The 14,680-nt window shown below is 39.6% G+C and overlaps 1 protein-coding gene across 1 annotated transcript in view; it reads left to right on the top strand.

Moving 5' to 3' along the window:
• The window catches only part of ephb2a (eph receptor B2a), a 143,211-nt gene that overhangs the window by 108,352 nt on the left and 20,179 nt on the right, over positions 1–14,680 (top strand). The window contains exons 4-5 of the mRNA XM_060938256.1: positions 6,013–6,168; positions 8,778–9,113. Coding sequence (XP_060794239.1) covers positions 6,013–6,168; positions 8,778–9,113 — 492 coding nt within the window. The remainder of the gene's footprint in view (positions 1–6,012; positions 6,169–8,777; positions 9,114–14,680) is intronic.

Here is a 14,680-nt window from a genome sequence, read left to right as displayed (position 1 = left end):
TGTATCATTATACTGATGTTGGCTGGAAGCTGCTGATTGATTTGTCATGAGGAGATGAAGGGTGATATCCTCCAGTCAACAGCAGGAAGATGGATGAGAAAAGTTTAGGAGACTTTATTACCTGCCAAATTGTAATGCAACAGTTACATATCATATCCCATCGCCAGCAAGTATAAGCCTCTAGCTCATTTCCGAAAGGTTTGTGTGTGAAGCAGTGCTTGAGAAAAATAGCACACCTCAGCCATTTTGCATGTTTGCTTTAATGAAAAGGCAATTTGGGAGCCTTTTTTTTTTTTTTTTACCTGAAGTGCAAAACACATGAACAGAGGTTTGAGTACAAATAGATTTGTTTAGCACTAGCAGCAAGCCTGAAAGTCAGAACAAATTAATATAACCAAAGAGCAGATATTAAATGTGTGAGTCCATTTCCACTATTTGAAGGCAAAATAAATCCATAACTTCTTATATATATATATATATATATATATGGCGGCACGGTGGTGTAGTGGTTAGCGCTGTCGCCTCACAGCAAGAAGGTCCGGGTTCGAGCCCCGTGGCCGGCGAGGGCCTTTCTGTGTGGAGTTTGCATGTTCTCCCCGTGTCCGCGTGGGTTTCCTCCGGGTGCTCCGGTTTCCCCCACAGTCCAAAGACATGCAGGTTAGGTTAACTGGTGACTCTAAATTGACCGTAGGTGTGAATGTGAGTGTGAATGGTTGTCTGTGTCTATGTGTCAGCCCTGTGATGACCTGGCGACTTGTCCAGGGTGTACCCCGCCTTTCGCCCGTAGTCAGCTGGGATAGGCTCCAGCTTGCCTGCGACCCTGTAGAAGGATAAAGCGGCTAGAGATAATGAGATGAGATAGATATATATATATATATATTAGGGCTGGGAATATTAACGCGTTAATCGCGATTAGATTAATGTAAATTGTGATCGCGAATATTTTTTTTAATCGCGATCAGAGTTTACCAGCATTTTCCGCACTTCTACCATCCACATGCAGCTCCTCTGGTTGTATTAATTAAACTCATTTTCGGTTAAACGCGCTATTTCGAGTTTGCTAGTCTTTTGTTCCTTCTACACATCCGTAGGCAGCTCGAGCGGAAGCGTGTGGTTTCCATCGAGTCGTTGGCATTGGCATGGAAGGACACGCTGTTGTCTTCAGTTTAGTCCTCTTTTGTGATGGATAAGCAACGGTTTTCTGGACCTCTGAATGGTTTGTTTGAATTTAAGTTATGAAGTGCTTTGTATGGTTATTTATTTTTTTATGGTGACATTTTATTTTTGAAGAAGAGAGTGGCCTGACATTACATTGTTCATAGTCAAATCTGAAGTAGAGACAAGTGGGTCTACATGGCACTTTTTCTGATTTTTTTCTTGTGTTCATTTATTTACAATTTCTCCAAAGTAGCCAGTCATTCATTCTTAATACTTGTTTTCCTTTCTCTACACTCTTTTTGAAATAAAAAAGGCCAAAAGATAAATTCAGCTTTTGTCTCTGTCTTCATTTTATTCCAATTTAAGACACAATGGTCAGAAATACTTTGCATTGTGGGTTTAACTTTAGATTCGAACGGTCTTACTGCAAAATATCAATTTTACACATGCAAAGTAAATCAAGATTAATCGCGATTAACTATGAAATTTCTGAGATTAGTTGCGATCAAGAAAATTAATCTTTTGACAGCCCTAATATATATCCTTATCAAAAAGAAATATACTTCAAGTTCATTTTATTAAGTATACTTAAGTAAAGTTAAAGTATATTTCCTTAAGTATACTTTTGTGTGGGCGGCACGGTGGTGTAGTGGTTAGCGCTGTCGCCTCACAGCAGGAAGGTCCGGGTTTGAGCCCCGTGGCCGGCGAGGGCCTTTCTGTGTGGAGTTTGCATGTTCTCGTGTCCACGTGGGTTTCCTCCGGGTGCTCCGGTTTCCCCCACAGTCCAAAGACATGCAGGTTAGGTTAACTGGTGACTCTAAATTGAGCGTAGGTGTGAATGTGAGTGTGAATGGTTGTCTGTGTCTATGTGTCAGCCCTGTGATGACCTGGCGACTTGTCCAGGGTGTACCCCGCCTTTCACCCGTAGTCAGCTGGGATAGGCTCCAGCTTGCCTGCGACCCTGTAGGACAGGATAAAGCGGCTAGAGATAATGAGATGAGATGAGATGCTTTTGTGTACCAAGTACACTGATATCAATGTACTTACAGTATACTTGTAAGTAAACTAATCTAATACTTCTTGGGACTAAATTGGCCCACTTTTAGTGTATACAAAATATACTTTAAGTCTAAGAGAAGTAAACTTTGAGTATACAACTAGTATTTTTTATTTTGTACTGCAAGTATACCACAAGTAAACTTATATACTAACAGCTTACTAGTTCTATACTTGTAGTCCACTCTTGAGTTTACAAAAGCATGCTTCATAGTATACTGGAAATATACCATGAGTTTACTTGTTTTATACTTCTAGTCCACTTTTTAGTTTATAAAAGTATACTTTATAGCATATTGGAAATACTGATTATATACATCTAATCCACTTTTTAGTTTTGAAGTATACTGCAGTTACCCTTCTACAGTAGGTATACTATTAGTTTTCTAGCCCGAACCCTTACCTCATGCACACTACCAGTAGACAACTTAAGTGTTTTGTACCTTAAGTTACAATGAAGTTATAAAGGTAAGAATTCACAAAATAACAACAGATACTCAGAATTAAGAACATATTCATTTTCTTTAAAAATCAAAATTTAAAGCAACATTGTGTTAAATGCCAAAGTATAAAACCATGGCAATGACAACTGAAATTGACATCCAAGCTCTAAAGGAAAATAAATAAATAAATAAATAAATAAATAAATTTAATTATCCCACTCAGGAGAAATAAAAAAAAAAAAAAACTTATATGGAACTACAGACATACCTAAGAGTCAACAATGCTGTCTAACCCAGCAAAGAGCAGTGACAGAACTAGTGCAAAGGTAGGAGAAATATTGTAAATGTCTGAACTATATCACAATGAAGCCAATATGTGTGAAAAAGAAGTATTTTATAGATTACTATCAAAAGGATAAGCACAACTACAGGGCAAGTACACTTAAACATCTCATCTCATTATCTCAAGCTGCTTTATCCTGTTCTACAGGATCGCAGGCAAGCTGGAGCCTATCCCAGCTGACTACAGGCGAAAGGCGGGGTACACCCTGGACAAGTCGCCAGGTCATCACAGGGCTGACACATAGACACAGACAACCATTCACACTCACATTCACACCTACGGTCAATTTAGAGTCACCAGTTAACCTAACCTGCATGTCTTTGGACTGTGGGGGAAACCGGAGCACCCGGAGGAAACCCATGCGGACACGGGGAGAACATGCAAACTCCACACAGAAAGGCCCTCACCGGCCACGAACCCAGGACCTTCTTGCTGTGAGGCGACAGCGCTAACCACTACACCACCGTGCCGCCACACTTAAACATAAGGCACAAATATTCATCTCATCTCATTATCTCTAGCCGCTTTATCCTGTTCTACAGGGTCGCAGGCAAGCTGGAGCCTATCCCAGCTGACTACGGGCGAAAGGCGGGGTACACCCTGGACAAGTCGCCAGGTCATCACAGGGCTGACACATAGACACAGACAACCATTCACACTCACACCTACGGTCAATTTAGAGTCACCAGTTAACCTAACCTGCATGTCTTTGGACTGTGGGGGAAACCGGAGCACCCGGAGGAAACCCACGCGGACACGGGGAGAACATGCAAACTCCGCACAGAAAGGCCCTCGCCGGCCCCGGGGCTCGAACCCAGGACCTTCTTGCTGTGAGGCGACAGCGCTAACCACTACACCACCGTGCCGCCCGCACAAATATTTTAATACTTTATTACACTTTTGTTAAGTATATCTTGATCAAAAATTTAAGCTTAATATACTTCGACTTTTCTTTTTTAACAATTTTTTTTGGGGGGGGCTTTTTTTCACCTTTATTTGATAGGGCAGTGTAGAGACAGGAAATGAGCTGGAGAGAGAGACGGGATCGGGAAATGACCTCGGGTCGGAATCGAACCCAGGTCCCCGAATTTATGGTACAGCGCCTTAGCCAGCTGAGCTATGACACCTCTACTTCGACTTTTCTACATACTTTTCAGTATAAGCCAAGTATACTTATGTATAACTTTATTAAGTATATTTCTGATAAGTAAATAAAAAGTAAACTGAAAGCATACTCTCTTATTTTTAGTTTAAAAGAAGTATACTAGAAACACACTTGATTAAACTTCTTTTTTGTAAGGGTATAGATGATTTAATGTCACCCTGATGAAGTGTGTTTCACTGCATGTTTGCATCTCTGATGGAAAAAACATTTGCCTGTGAAAAGCTTTTATGCCTTATAAACCAAACACACACTCAAGGCCACTCGTATGCTGTATTTTGTGTTCATGTTGTATTAACAGTAAAAGGCACATCCTGGACAAGTCACCAGGTTATCGCAGGGCTGCCACAGAGACAAACAACCATTCACACCTACAACCAATTTAGAGCCACCAATTAGCCTAACCTGCATGTCTTTGGACTGTAGGGGAAACCTACACAGACACGGGGAGAACATGCAAACTCCACACAGAAAGGCCCTCGCTGGCCTCGAACCCAGAACCTTCTTGCTGTGAGGCAACAGTGCTAACCACTACACCACCATGCCGCCCAAAGTGAAGTGTTCCAAGATTTAAAAAAAATACTATAAACAACAGTAAGCCATAATAAATGAAACAAAGTCAATATTTAGTGTAAGACGACCCTTTGCTTTTTTTTTTTTTTTAAATAGTAGTCTCAGGTACAGTGAGTGCAGTTTTATAAGGAAATGAGCTGTAGGTTTTACTGAGCATCTTGCAGAACCAGCCGCAGTTCTTTTGGACACTTTGACTGTCACACTCGCTTCTTAATTTTGCACCAAAACCCAGTAGCCTTCATTATGTTTTCTTTTTTAATCTGAAAAGTGCTCTCTTGTGTAATATCCTGCTCAGATGCAAACTTTTTTTTCTGTAAGATTTAATTTTGTGCTGGAAAACGAACGTTTGGGACTCTAAACTGACTCGATAATGTAGAAGCCATAAAATAGAAATCTATAACAAAATTTGTATGAAAAAAAAATAGTGTGCCTAAGACTTTTGCACCGTAATGTATATACAGTACATGCAATTACATAATTACGTAGGATATTACAGTTCTTTGAGATGTGAGCTTCATGTTTCAGGTGTTTGAGCTCAAGAACATTTGCCATATGCAAAAGAAAATCATTGAAATATTGTTTCATTTTGCTTTTGTGCACTTGACGTCTTTTACACAATCATTCTTTGCCACTCTTTGTCACTTACTAAACTAATAGGTTTGTGTTTTATTTTGGATCTTAATAAATGTGGGCTAAAACGTGTTCATAATGGGATTTTATATAACACTTATAACACTAGTGTCCCTTATAACACTAAGATCACAAAATATAAATATCAGAACTCACTTGATAACATTGAATAGTCATGAAAAGTGCTTGTGTGTTAAAGCAATAGTGCAGCATTAAAATAAAAAAAATGGGTAAATGCACTAATAGAAATGTGGTTCTGCTGTGCTTTTGGGTGGTTTTGAGTGGGAAAATGGATCTGGAATTTTTTATCGCCTGTTTGAGAGTAGTCAGATATTTCTAAGTAGAGCTTTGCTCTTTGTGTCTCAAACAAAAGCAGAACAGCGAGAGACCAAGCTCACAAGCAGCACCAGAGGCCCATAAGAATGTATTGTGATCCCTTAGTCTCTGCATGTCTATGGATTTACAGCCAGAAAATAAAATCTGTACTCCAACACGTAATTATGGTGGTTTAATATTTATTAATCCTAATGACTACTATCCTATGTCACAAGATTTCATCTCAAAACAGAACTTTTGTACAGCAATACTGCATACGTAATACAAGTTCGAACTAGATTTGTCTAAAATGTTGTCTTTTTTTTACCCAGCATGCTCCTCTGGATTCTTCAAACCGTCCCAGGGAGATCAGCTGTGCCAGCAGTGTCCTATCAACAGCCGCACCACCAATGAGGGAGCTACCAACTGCGTCTGCCGCGTTGGCTTCTACCGCACTGACTCAGATCCTGCACAGATGCCCTGCACAAGTATGTTGTTTTAATGAATCAAGGCCAATTAAAGTTTTAAGCGCTATCAGCATCTGTGTGACCCACGACCACAGATCCACTGAATCTCTAAATCCTTCACAGTCCGTATGCCTGCTGTTTCATCTCGGGAAACTCTTGCCCTTTTTTAGAGGCAGTGGTTAGTAGATGTAGCATACTCTGAATGAAAATGTCACTCTCTAGTGTAACTGAAAAGGAGCCAAGAAATAACAAGCTCAATCCGATTTGCATAATTCCCTGTGCTTTTTAGAAGAGTGGCCATTTGTGCATGAGAGCAGCACTCTGTTTGAGAGAAGAGAAGTAGAGAATACTTTTCTCACAGTGTTGCTTTGCATTATAATAAACGCAATGCTCTTTTCATCACATCACACATTAAAGAGCCTGCAGAAGGACCAGGCTGCTTTGATTTAATTCATACTAATGGAGCAATCAGAATGGTGTGAATGAATAAGAATCGGCTTGTAGTGTATAGCAAGGAGAACAGATGCTTAGTGTTCAAGACATGATTGGAGGAGTGATGCAGACTGTTGATCCTGTTCTTAGACTACTTGTTTCGCTGATTCAGATTTCACAAATGTAATATTAGAAATGACATCAGTGATTATTTATTGATTTGATTACTATTTGGCAAAGTTTTCCTCACATACTCTGGTCTCTGTTATACTGCTAGATGTGGACCACTAACATCGAACCAATCAGAACAAGGATCGTTGGATAGTTCATTGGATGGTTAACAGTTTGAAGCTTCCTAAAGCAGTTCAACCTGAAAAAAACAAAACAAAACATTGATTTACATTTTTATGTAAAACCTGTACAACTTTTTTTCCAGCGAGACTAATCAAAGGTGCCAGATGGAAGCTTATTTTCTAAGAGCGTATGCATGTATTTTATGGGCATGGCTTTTGATAAAACATTGAAGTGACGGGTTTTATGTGAATGAATTTTGACCATCGTCCTACCTTTAACTTCCCATAAAGTAGCTGAATGCATGTTTAAATTCATCATTTTGCACATTGGTATGTCTTTGATTTTGTTGTCTGTATTTATTAAGTGATGGTTGGTTGTTTTGAATAGTCAATACCTATCAGTAGCTCAATCTTACAACAGGGAAGATAATAGGATTGAGCCTTATGGCACAGGGTATCATTCATTGTAGGTATTATAATGATGTGGGGGGGAACCCCCCCCACACACACACACGCACAGTGAACGACAGATAGGCAGCTGTGTTTGTTCTTCCTAATGATTTAACTCAAGTGTTATAGGGTTGTGATGTCCTGCTGGGCTCATACTGTGTCTCTTACGAATAACAAGCATGATGAACAGAAAAGCTAATGAAAACAACAGGACATAAACCTTACAGTTCTGTTGTTTGTCATTTGCACTTTGACTGCACAGTGTGCACTTAGTCTATTTACATACTTTCAGTTTTTTGTTCAGATTTCAAGTTTTCTCATTTCATTATCTCTAGCCGCTTTATCCTGTCCTACAGGGTCGCAGGCAAGCTGGAGCCTATCCCAGCTGACTATGGGCGAAAGGTGGGGTACACCCTGGACAAGTCGCCAGGTCATCACAGGACTGACACATAGACAACCATTCACACCTACAGTCAATTTAGAGTCACCAATTAACCTAACCTGCTTGTCTTTGGGGGAAACCGGAGCACCTGGAGGAAACCCACGCAGACACGGGGAGAACATGCAAACTCCGCACAGAAAGGCCCTCGCCGGCCACGGGGCTCGAACCCGGACCTTCTTGCTGTGAGGCGACAGCGCTAACCACTACACCACCGTGCCACCCGATTTCAAGTTTTCTCATCTCATTATCTCTAGCCGCTTTATCCTGTCCTACAGGGTCGCAGGCAAGCTGGAGCCTATCCCAGCTGACTACGGGCGAAAGGCGGGGTACACCCTGGACAAGTTGCCAGGTCATCACAGGGCTGACACATAGACACAGACAACCATTCACACTCACATTCACACCTACGGTCAATTTAGAGTCACCAGTTAACCTAACCTGCATGTCTTTGGACTGTGGGGGAAACCGGAGCACCCGGAGGAAACCCACGCAGACACGGGGAGAACATGCAAACTCCGCACAGAAAGGCCCTCGCCGGCCACGGGGCTCGAACCCGGACCTTCTTGCTGTGAGGCGACAGCGCTAACCACTGCACCACCGTGCTGCCCGATTTCAAGTTTTGTTTATGTTAATTATATTTCACACGTGCCTTTTCAGTGATTGCTGATAATAGGCTTTAGATATGTCATTGAAGCAAGCTTAAAAAATGGAGACCCTATACCGGTAGGTCTATATGAGCTCGCTATAGTTCTTGGTTCCACAAAAGTTCAAAATAATAATCAGCTTAGTGTTGATGCAAAAAAGAAACTTTATCTTGATGTCTTATATCCTTGAAAGAGTGGCAGGACTTTGTCTTGCTAGCACATTTAGAAGCCTCCCTTGAATTGAATGTATTGGTCAACTGTGTACATATCACTTATGTGTTTTCCATAATGACCCAGAACCCCTAGGTATCCCAGAATGCTCAATGAAGATTTACATGTTATCATGGCTGGTTTTTTTCCACCCCACAGCTGTGCCCTCCGCTCCTCAAAGGGTCATGTCCAGCGTGAACGAAACATCCTTGAGGCTCGAGTGGATTCCTCCTCGTGACAGTGGTGGCCGGCATGACCTCGTTTACAACATCATCTGCAAAAGCTGTGGCTCAGGCAGAGGTGCCTGCACACGCTGTGGAGATAACGTGCAGTTTGTTCCACGGCAGCTAGGCCTCACTGAGCCACACGTGCACATTAGCGAGCTGCTCGCCCACACACAATACACCTTCGAGATCCAGGCGGTGAATGGTGTGTCTGACCAGAGTCCCTATTCGCCCCAGTTTGCCTCAGTCAATATCACAACTAACCAGGCTGGTAAGCAATTGAATAGATAGTGTGTGTGTGTGTGTGTGTGTGTGTGTGTGTGTGTGTGTGTGTGTGTGTGTGTGTGTGTGTGTGTTTTTTAAATACTTGGAAATCAAATAAGTTTAATGAAGAACTAAGATCCCAGGTCTTTGGTCTTGGATTCTTTGTCTCATTTGAGGGATATTTTATTTTTATATTTGCTGCAGTGATTTACGCATCAGTCCTTTGCTCTGGACTTCATCAGGTTTTTCAACACCTGATCATATTTCACATTTTCTTACTTTTATGAGTGCAGAATGGCAGTTACAGTTCACATCACATCGCCTGGTGTGTGGACTGAAAAAAGCCATAGACGCAGCACTTCAAAGGAGTATAGCGAATATTAATAGAGCAGTTTAATGAGAGTTCTGGACCTGGCTGTACTGCAGGCAGCAGCCGCACTGGTGTACCTGTCAGTGTACATTGCAGCCTCACTGGTTCTGGGAAACTTCACCTCACAGCATCAGTCACTCCAAAAGTCAGCTAGTCAGTCAGCGCTGAAATCATGGCCAGACACTGAGCAAGCCAGCATATCAAAACTGCTTTACATGTCACAGTTCATAATAATAAGTTACTAATGACTGTGAAGTAAATAACAACCAAGTGGTGTCAAACAACAAAGGAAAGAAAGAAGCACAAAAAGATTTTAAGGACCTCACAGAATGTGGCGTGCAAATTTTATTTCCAGCATTCCATAGTATTACTGCTTACATTCAGCTTAAAGCTAGACTGCCTTTTAGATTTTTCAAGTGTAGGTTATAAAAAGAATTTTCTCCAACACCCAATTTTTTTTGTATTAGTGGACCGAAAGCTACTGAATTCGAATCGCAGACTTCCAATTTTATTAGTATTTTTAAAAAATAGAACAATTAATGAATTTAGGGCCATGTGGCCCTAAATTCTCCGCTATTTTTTCCTGCTTCACCAGGACCCAATTCAAGATACTACGTCATGCGTCACATGGTGGGCTTTCCCCGTTCACGCAAGGCATTGTGGGATACAAATTTGAAACAGGAGAGAAAAATGGAGGACGCGAACGAAACGTGAAAGAGCGACTACAGTAACGGAAAGTGAGAAGAAAAGACGTTATGTTGCGAAGGAAAGGAAACGCAGCACCAAACTAATAAATATCGGCGGTCAGCGAGCACCTCGGTGTGATCAGCTGTTCGTTTAATGACAGAATGATGGAACTGTCAGTGCACGGTCAAGGTAAACCTGTAGATGGCAGTAATGCAACACTGGATGCCAGCTGTTTCATGCAGATTGTTTGCTAGGGCATCCCCTCAAATTAAATAACTTCCCAGCCACAGAATGGCCTGTTTTTGTTTTTGAGATATTGCAGAAATAAATATATATCACAAAGACCAAATTTCAGAGGGAACTAAATTTCACCGATTTTTATGAAATCGAAAGGCCGTCTAGCTTTAAGCTTTCCTCTCAGCTACGAAAAAATCCCACAAAGTTTTTGTTGTGTCTAGCTTCTTTTTTGTTGTGTTTATCTTCTGTTTCTAACCTAGCATCTTTCACTTCACTTGGCACTCCTTCCCAGTTCATCTTCATCTGCTACCCCTAAATTCATTAATTGGCTAAAGAGAAAAAACATTTTGTTCCACATAGGAAGACCGCCTAATGTTCTGCAGCCAGGGTTAGTCAGGTATTAGTTTTCGCTCTTTTTGTCAATTTCCATTTACCTCTCAGGTTGAAAATGCTTACTGCTCACTGTGCAGCCATGCACAGCCTAAACAAATGCTTGGGACAAATTACTATTGATTACCAGCTGAACATCAGTTTAATACCTCAGAAAAAAATTTGCAAAGTCACCAAAATTTGCACAGACCACTTAAAGTGCCTACAGATCAATTATTAGTTATACTGCTTTAGTGTAGAACTTTAGATCTGGGCCCAAAAGCATTCTGGGTAAGAGTCATCTAAGCTGTTAGAGACGGTGTTCAGTGTGATGCTCTTTCTAACATTTAGCCTTGATCTTTGTGCTGAAATGCTTTCAGAAAACTCTGTCCTTAAGTATCAGCAATCATTTAGTTATTTATATTTAAATCTTATTATTCATCAACTGCAATGAAACTAATAGCTAATAAAAATAGGTAATGTTGTGTGAGTGAGAACTGTACGGTGTTGTCCAATATTATTGGTACTATTCATGAGAATGAGCAAATATTATAATGATATTTTGAGCTAAAACATACAGGGCCATTATACAGTGTTGCTTTTTAAACATAAAATGTATGTTTTCTTTAATAAAAAAAAACCCCTGACTATCAGCATTCATATAATTACAACCCCGAATCAAAAAACAAAAGGTTGGGACGGTATGGAAAATGCAAATAAAAAGAAAGCAGTGATTTCTAAATGTACTTTGACTTGTATTTCATTACAGACAGGAAGAACTCAAGATATTTCATGTTTTGTCTGGTCAACTTCATATCATTTGTTAATATACATCCATTCCTGCATTTCAGGCCTGCAACACATTCCAAAAAAAGTTGGGATGGGGAAATTTAGAGCTTGTAATGAGGGAAAACAATTAAATAATGATATGATTTGAAACAGGAGATGTCAGCAGGTGATTGTAATGATGATTTAGTACAAAATCAGTATCCTGGAAAGGCCTCGTCTTTGAAGCGCAAAGATGGGCCAAGGATCTCTAGTTTGTCAACAAATGCATGAGAAAATTATTGAAATGTTAAACAATGTTCCTCAAAGAAAAACACAAAGGGATTTGGATATTTCACCCTCTACGATGTATAATATTGTTAAACAATTCAAGGATTCTGGAGGAATTTCGGTGCATAAAGGGCAAGGGCACAAGCCTAAGCTGAACACCCGTGATCTCTGATCCCTCCAATGGCACTGCATCAAGAACCGTCATTCATCTATAACTGATATATCCACATTTTTTCCCATGGTAATGAATGACAAAGGTATCTTACATATGTGCAACCCCCTATTTTTATGCCATGGAAACGTGGCATGGTAAATGACGATATGAACTTTGCGAGCAAGTGTAAAATAAATTTCAAGATTTGTTTGCATTTATTTAAAAAAATTCCTTATGGGTATGAATAATATTTGCACATATAGTTTTGAGAGAAAATAAAGATAAATGGTGCTTTTTGTTGTAGTGGAAAATTCTCATCATTTTATTGAATTAATGTTTATTCTATGCAGTTATTTTTGCTTCTTTTACAAAGGGTGCCAATAATTCTGGAGGGCACTGTTGGTCTGAACTCACCGAAGTCTTTGGAGTGTACGTGGTTGAGATCTATGATATAAAATAAATATCCTCCCACACAACATTAAACCTTATGTGTCCTTTTACATGGCATGTAGGTGTAAACAATAAAGCCTTCTTTATGGGAAATGGTTCAAAGCATGATTAACTCGGATATTACTTTATCATGTACAGGAGTGGAACACTTCTTGGCAAGCAGAGAAATCTTCAAATTCTTTACAGATGGAAACATTCATAATTGGTTCCTCTGGTTCTCTACCATAATACCTCAAGGACACATGACTTTGTGTGAAAGTACTACTTGCATTTTTCATAAATTGAAGGCCGAGCGAGGAGTTGAGTGATAGAGTACTGCTTACAGCACATTGGGAAATGGAAAATAGATCACTTTGGCAGAGCTGGACAATTTCTGAAAATGTAAAAGATTTTTGGCTGCATTCGTGTGGCTCTTTCTGTCAGCGAGGACCTGCTTCACAAAACACAAGGAACAGTTAGACTCAGACGCAGTATGTAATTCCATCCTTATTATTCGGCCTGAAATCTGCTGGTTTTTACTTCGTATTCTGTGGTAAAAATGTTTCTTTCTCCAAGATAGGACATCAGTCTCATATCCATAAGAAAAAAAAATTGTGTATATATATATATATCTCATCTCATCTCATTATCTCTAGCCGCTTTATCCTTCTACAGGGTCGCAGGCAAGCTGGAGCCTATCCCAGCTGACTACGGGCGAAAAAAAAAAAAAAAATATATATATATATATATATATATATATATATATATATATATGATTTTTTTCATTTAGCTTCTGCCACATCCTGTTTCTGTTTGCTACAGCACAAAATATTATATAAATCTTATCACAGAACCTCTTATAAGAATTTCTATAGGTGTTGAGAAGGCAGTTCATTCCCAGCATTTAATGGGATTGACCGCAACCTCCTGGTTAACTATAAAATCTAAATCCCATCTTCTTACTTTTCCTGTCCAAGTTTATCTTGCAATCTGTCTAGTTTCTTAGATCCAAGTTTAATCATTACTGCTTTTTGGCTAAACCTCTAAGCTTGAACTTAGAGGTAAACCTGTTAAAACAGCACATGAATCTTCACAGTACATTTAGACCAGTTAGGTTCCTCATGTCATCTCAGGGTTTTTTTTTTTTTTTTTTTCTGTAAATCTGCTTTGTCACAACATCTTACAAGTGCTGTAGAAACTGAATTGAATTGAGGGATGGTCATTACCAGAAATAGTGTTTTCTTGAAATTGATGGTGAAGAAATTGATGTTGATGTTGGTGTTGAAAGTTCACCTGTAAAATGAGAAATCACTACCAAGTCCTTGAATGTGCTCAGGTAAATATTTTACTCAATCAGAAATTGTTCGCAAGTCCAGGTAGCCACTCTTACCTTACCAACCAGAAGATTGGAGTATATATGGTTACATTCATGAATTATTCATCATTTAAAAAAATAATAATTTTGTAAAATACAATGAAATCAACATCCTATTGGATGTACTTTATCTTATCGTCATATTTTAACATAACTGCCGCCTCCTATCTTCCTCACTATCATCTTCATCCTATCTTATCTCATCCATTTCAGTTACATTTTTCAATTATCTTTCTCAGTTATCTTCTACGATCTCCTGCCCTTACCTGTCTGGGCAGATTTTCCAATTAGGGGCTGATTCTCCTCTGAACAGTCAGGACTTTCTACAAAAATATACAACTCCTTGAGATAATAAATTTCATTTCCTCATTTTCTTTAAACAATCTGTTCTTTCTCAGATTTGAATTGCTATGTTCACAGAATAGATAGCATGTTATTAATCTTCATTTTCTCCACACTACTCAGCAGTCTCTGAAATCAAAGAGAGCTTGACAGCCTAAAGCCTGGAAGTCCCAGAGCAATCAACCAATGACAACTCCTTCATGCCAACAATAAATACCATTTACAATACTAGCCCTCTGGATTTTTACTATCAGCATGCACTTTAAATGGGATATGGTTGCACAAGAGATGGATGAAAGAGAAATCAATTCACTTTTGTTCATTTGACGTCATACCAATGCATTTAGTGGTTGAATTGAAAACAATTGGAATCTGAAATGGCATGAAAGTAGTACGAGTTAATATTCTCACTGTGCATCCAGCGAGGTCAGCATTTGTCTTGTAAATAGCATCCCTTCTTTCTGCAGTCCAACCCCAACCTATTGCTGACAGACAGACAACAGGCCAGAAGGCAAAAATACATCAGAGAAGAAGAAATGTGCAGATATTTTGATC

Source organism: Neoarius graeffei, chromosome 13 (assembly GCF_027579695.1).
Source record: "Neoarius graeffei isolate fNeoGra1 chromosome 13, fNeoGra1.pri, whole genome shotgun sequence".
In the NCBI taxonomy this organism is placed as follows: Eukaryota; Metazoa; Chordata; class Actinopteri; order Siluriformes; family Ariidae; genus Neoarius; species Neoarius graeffei.
The sequence above is the reverse complement of the archived record's forward strand: the minus strand, read 5'-3'. Positions and strand labels throughout refer to the sequence as shown.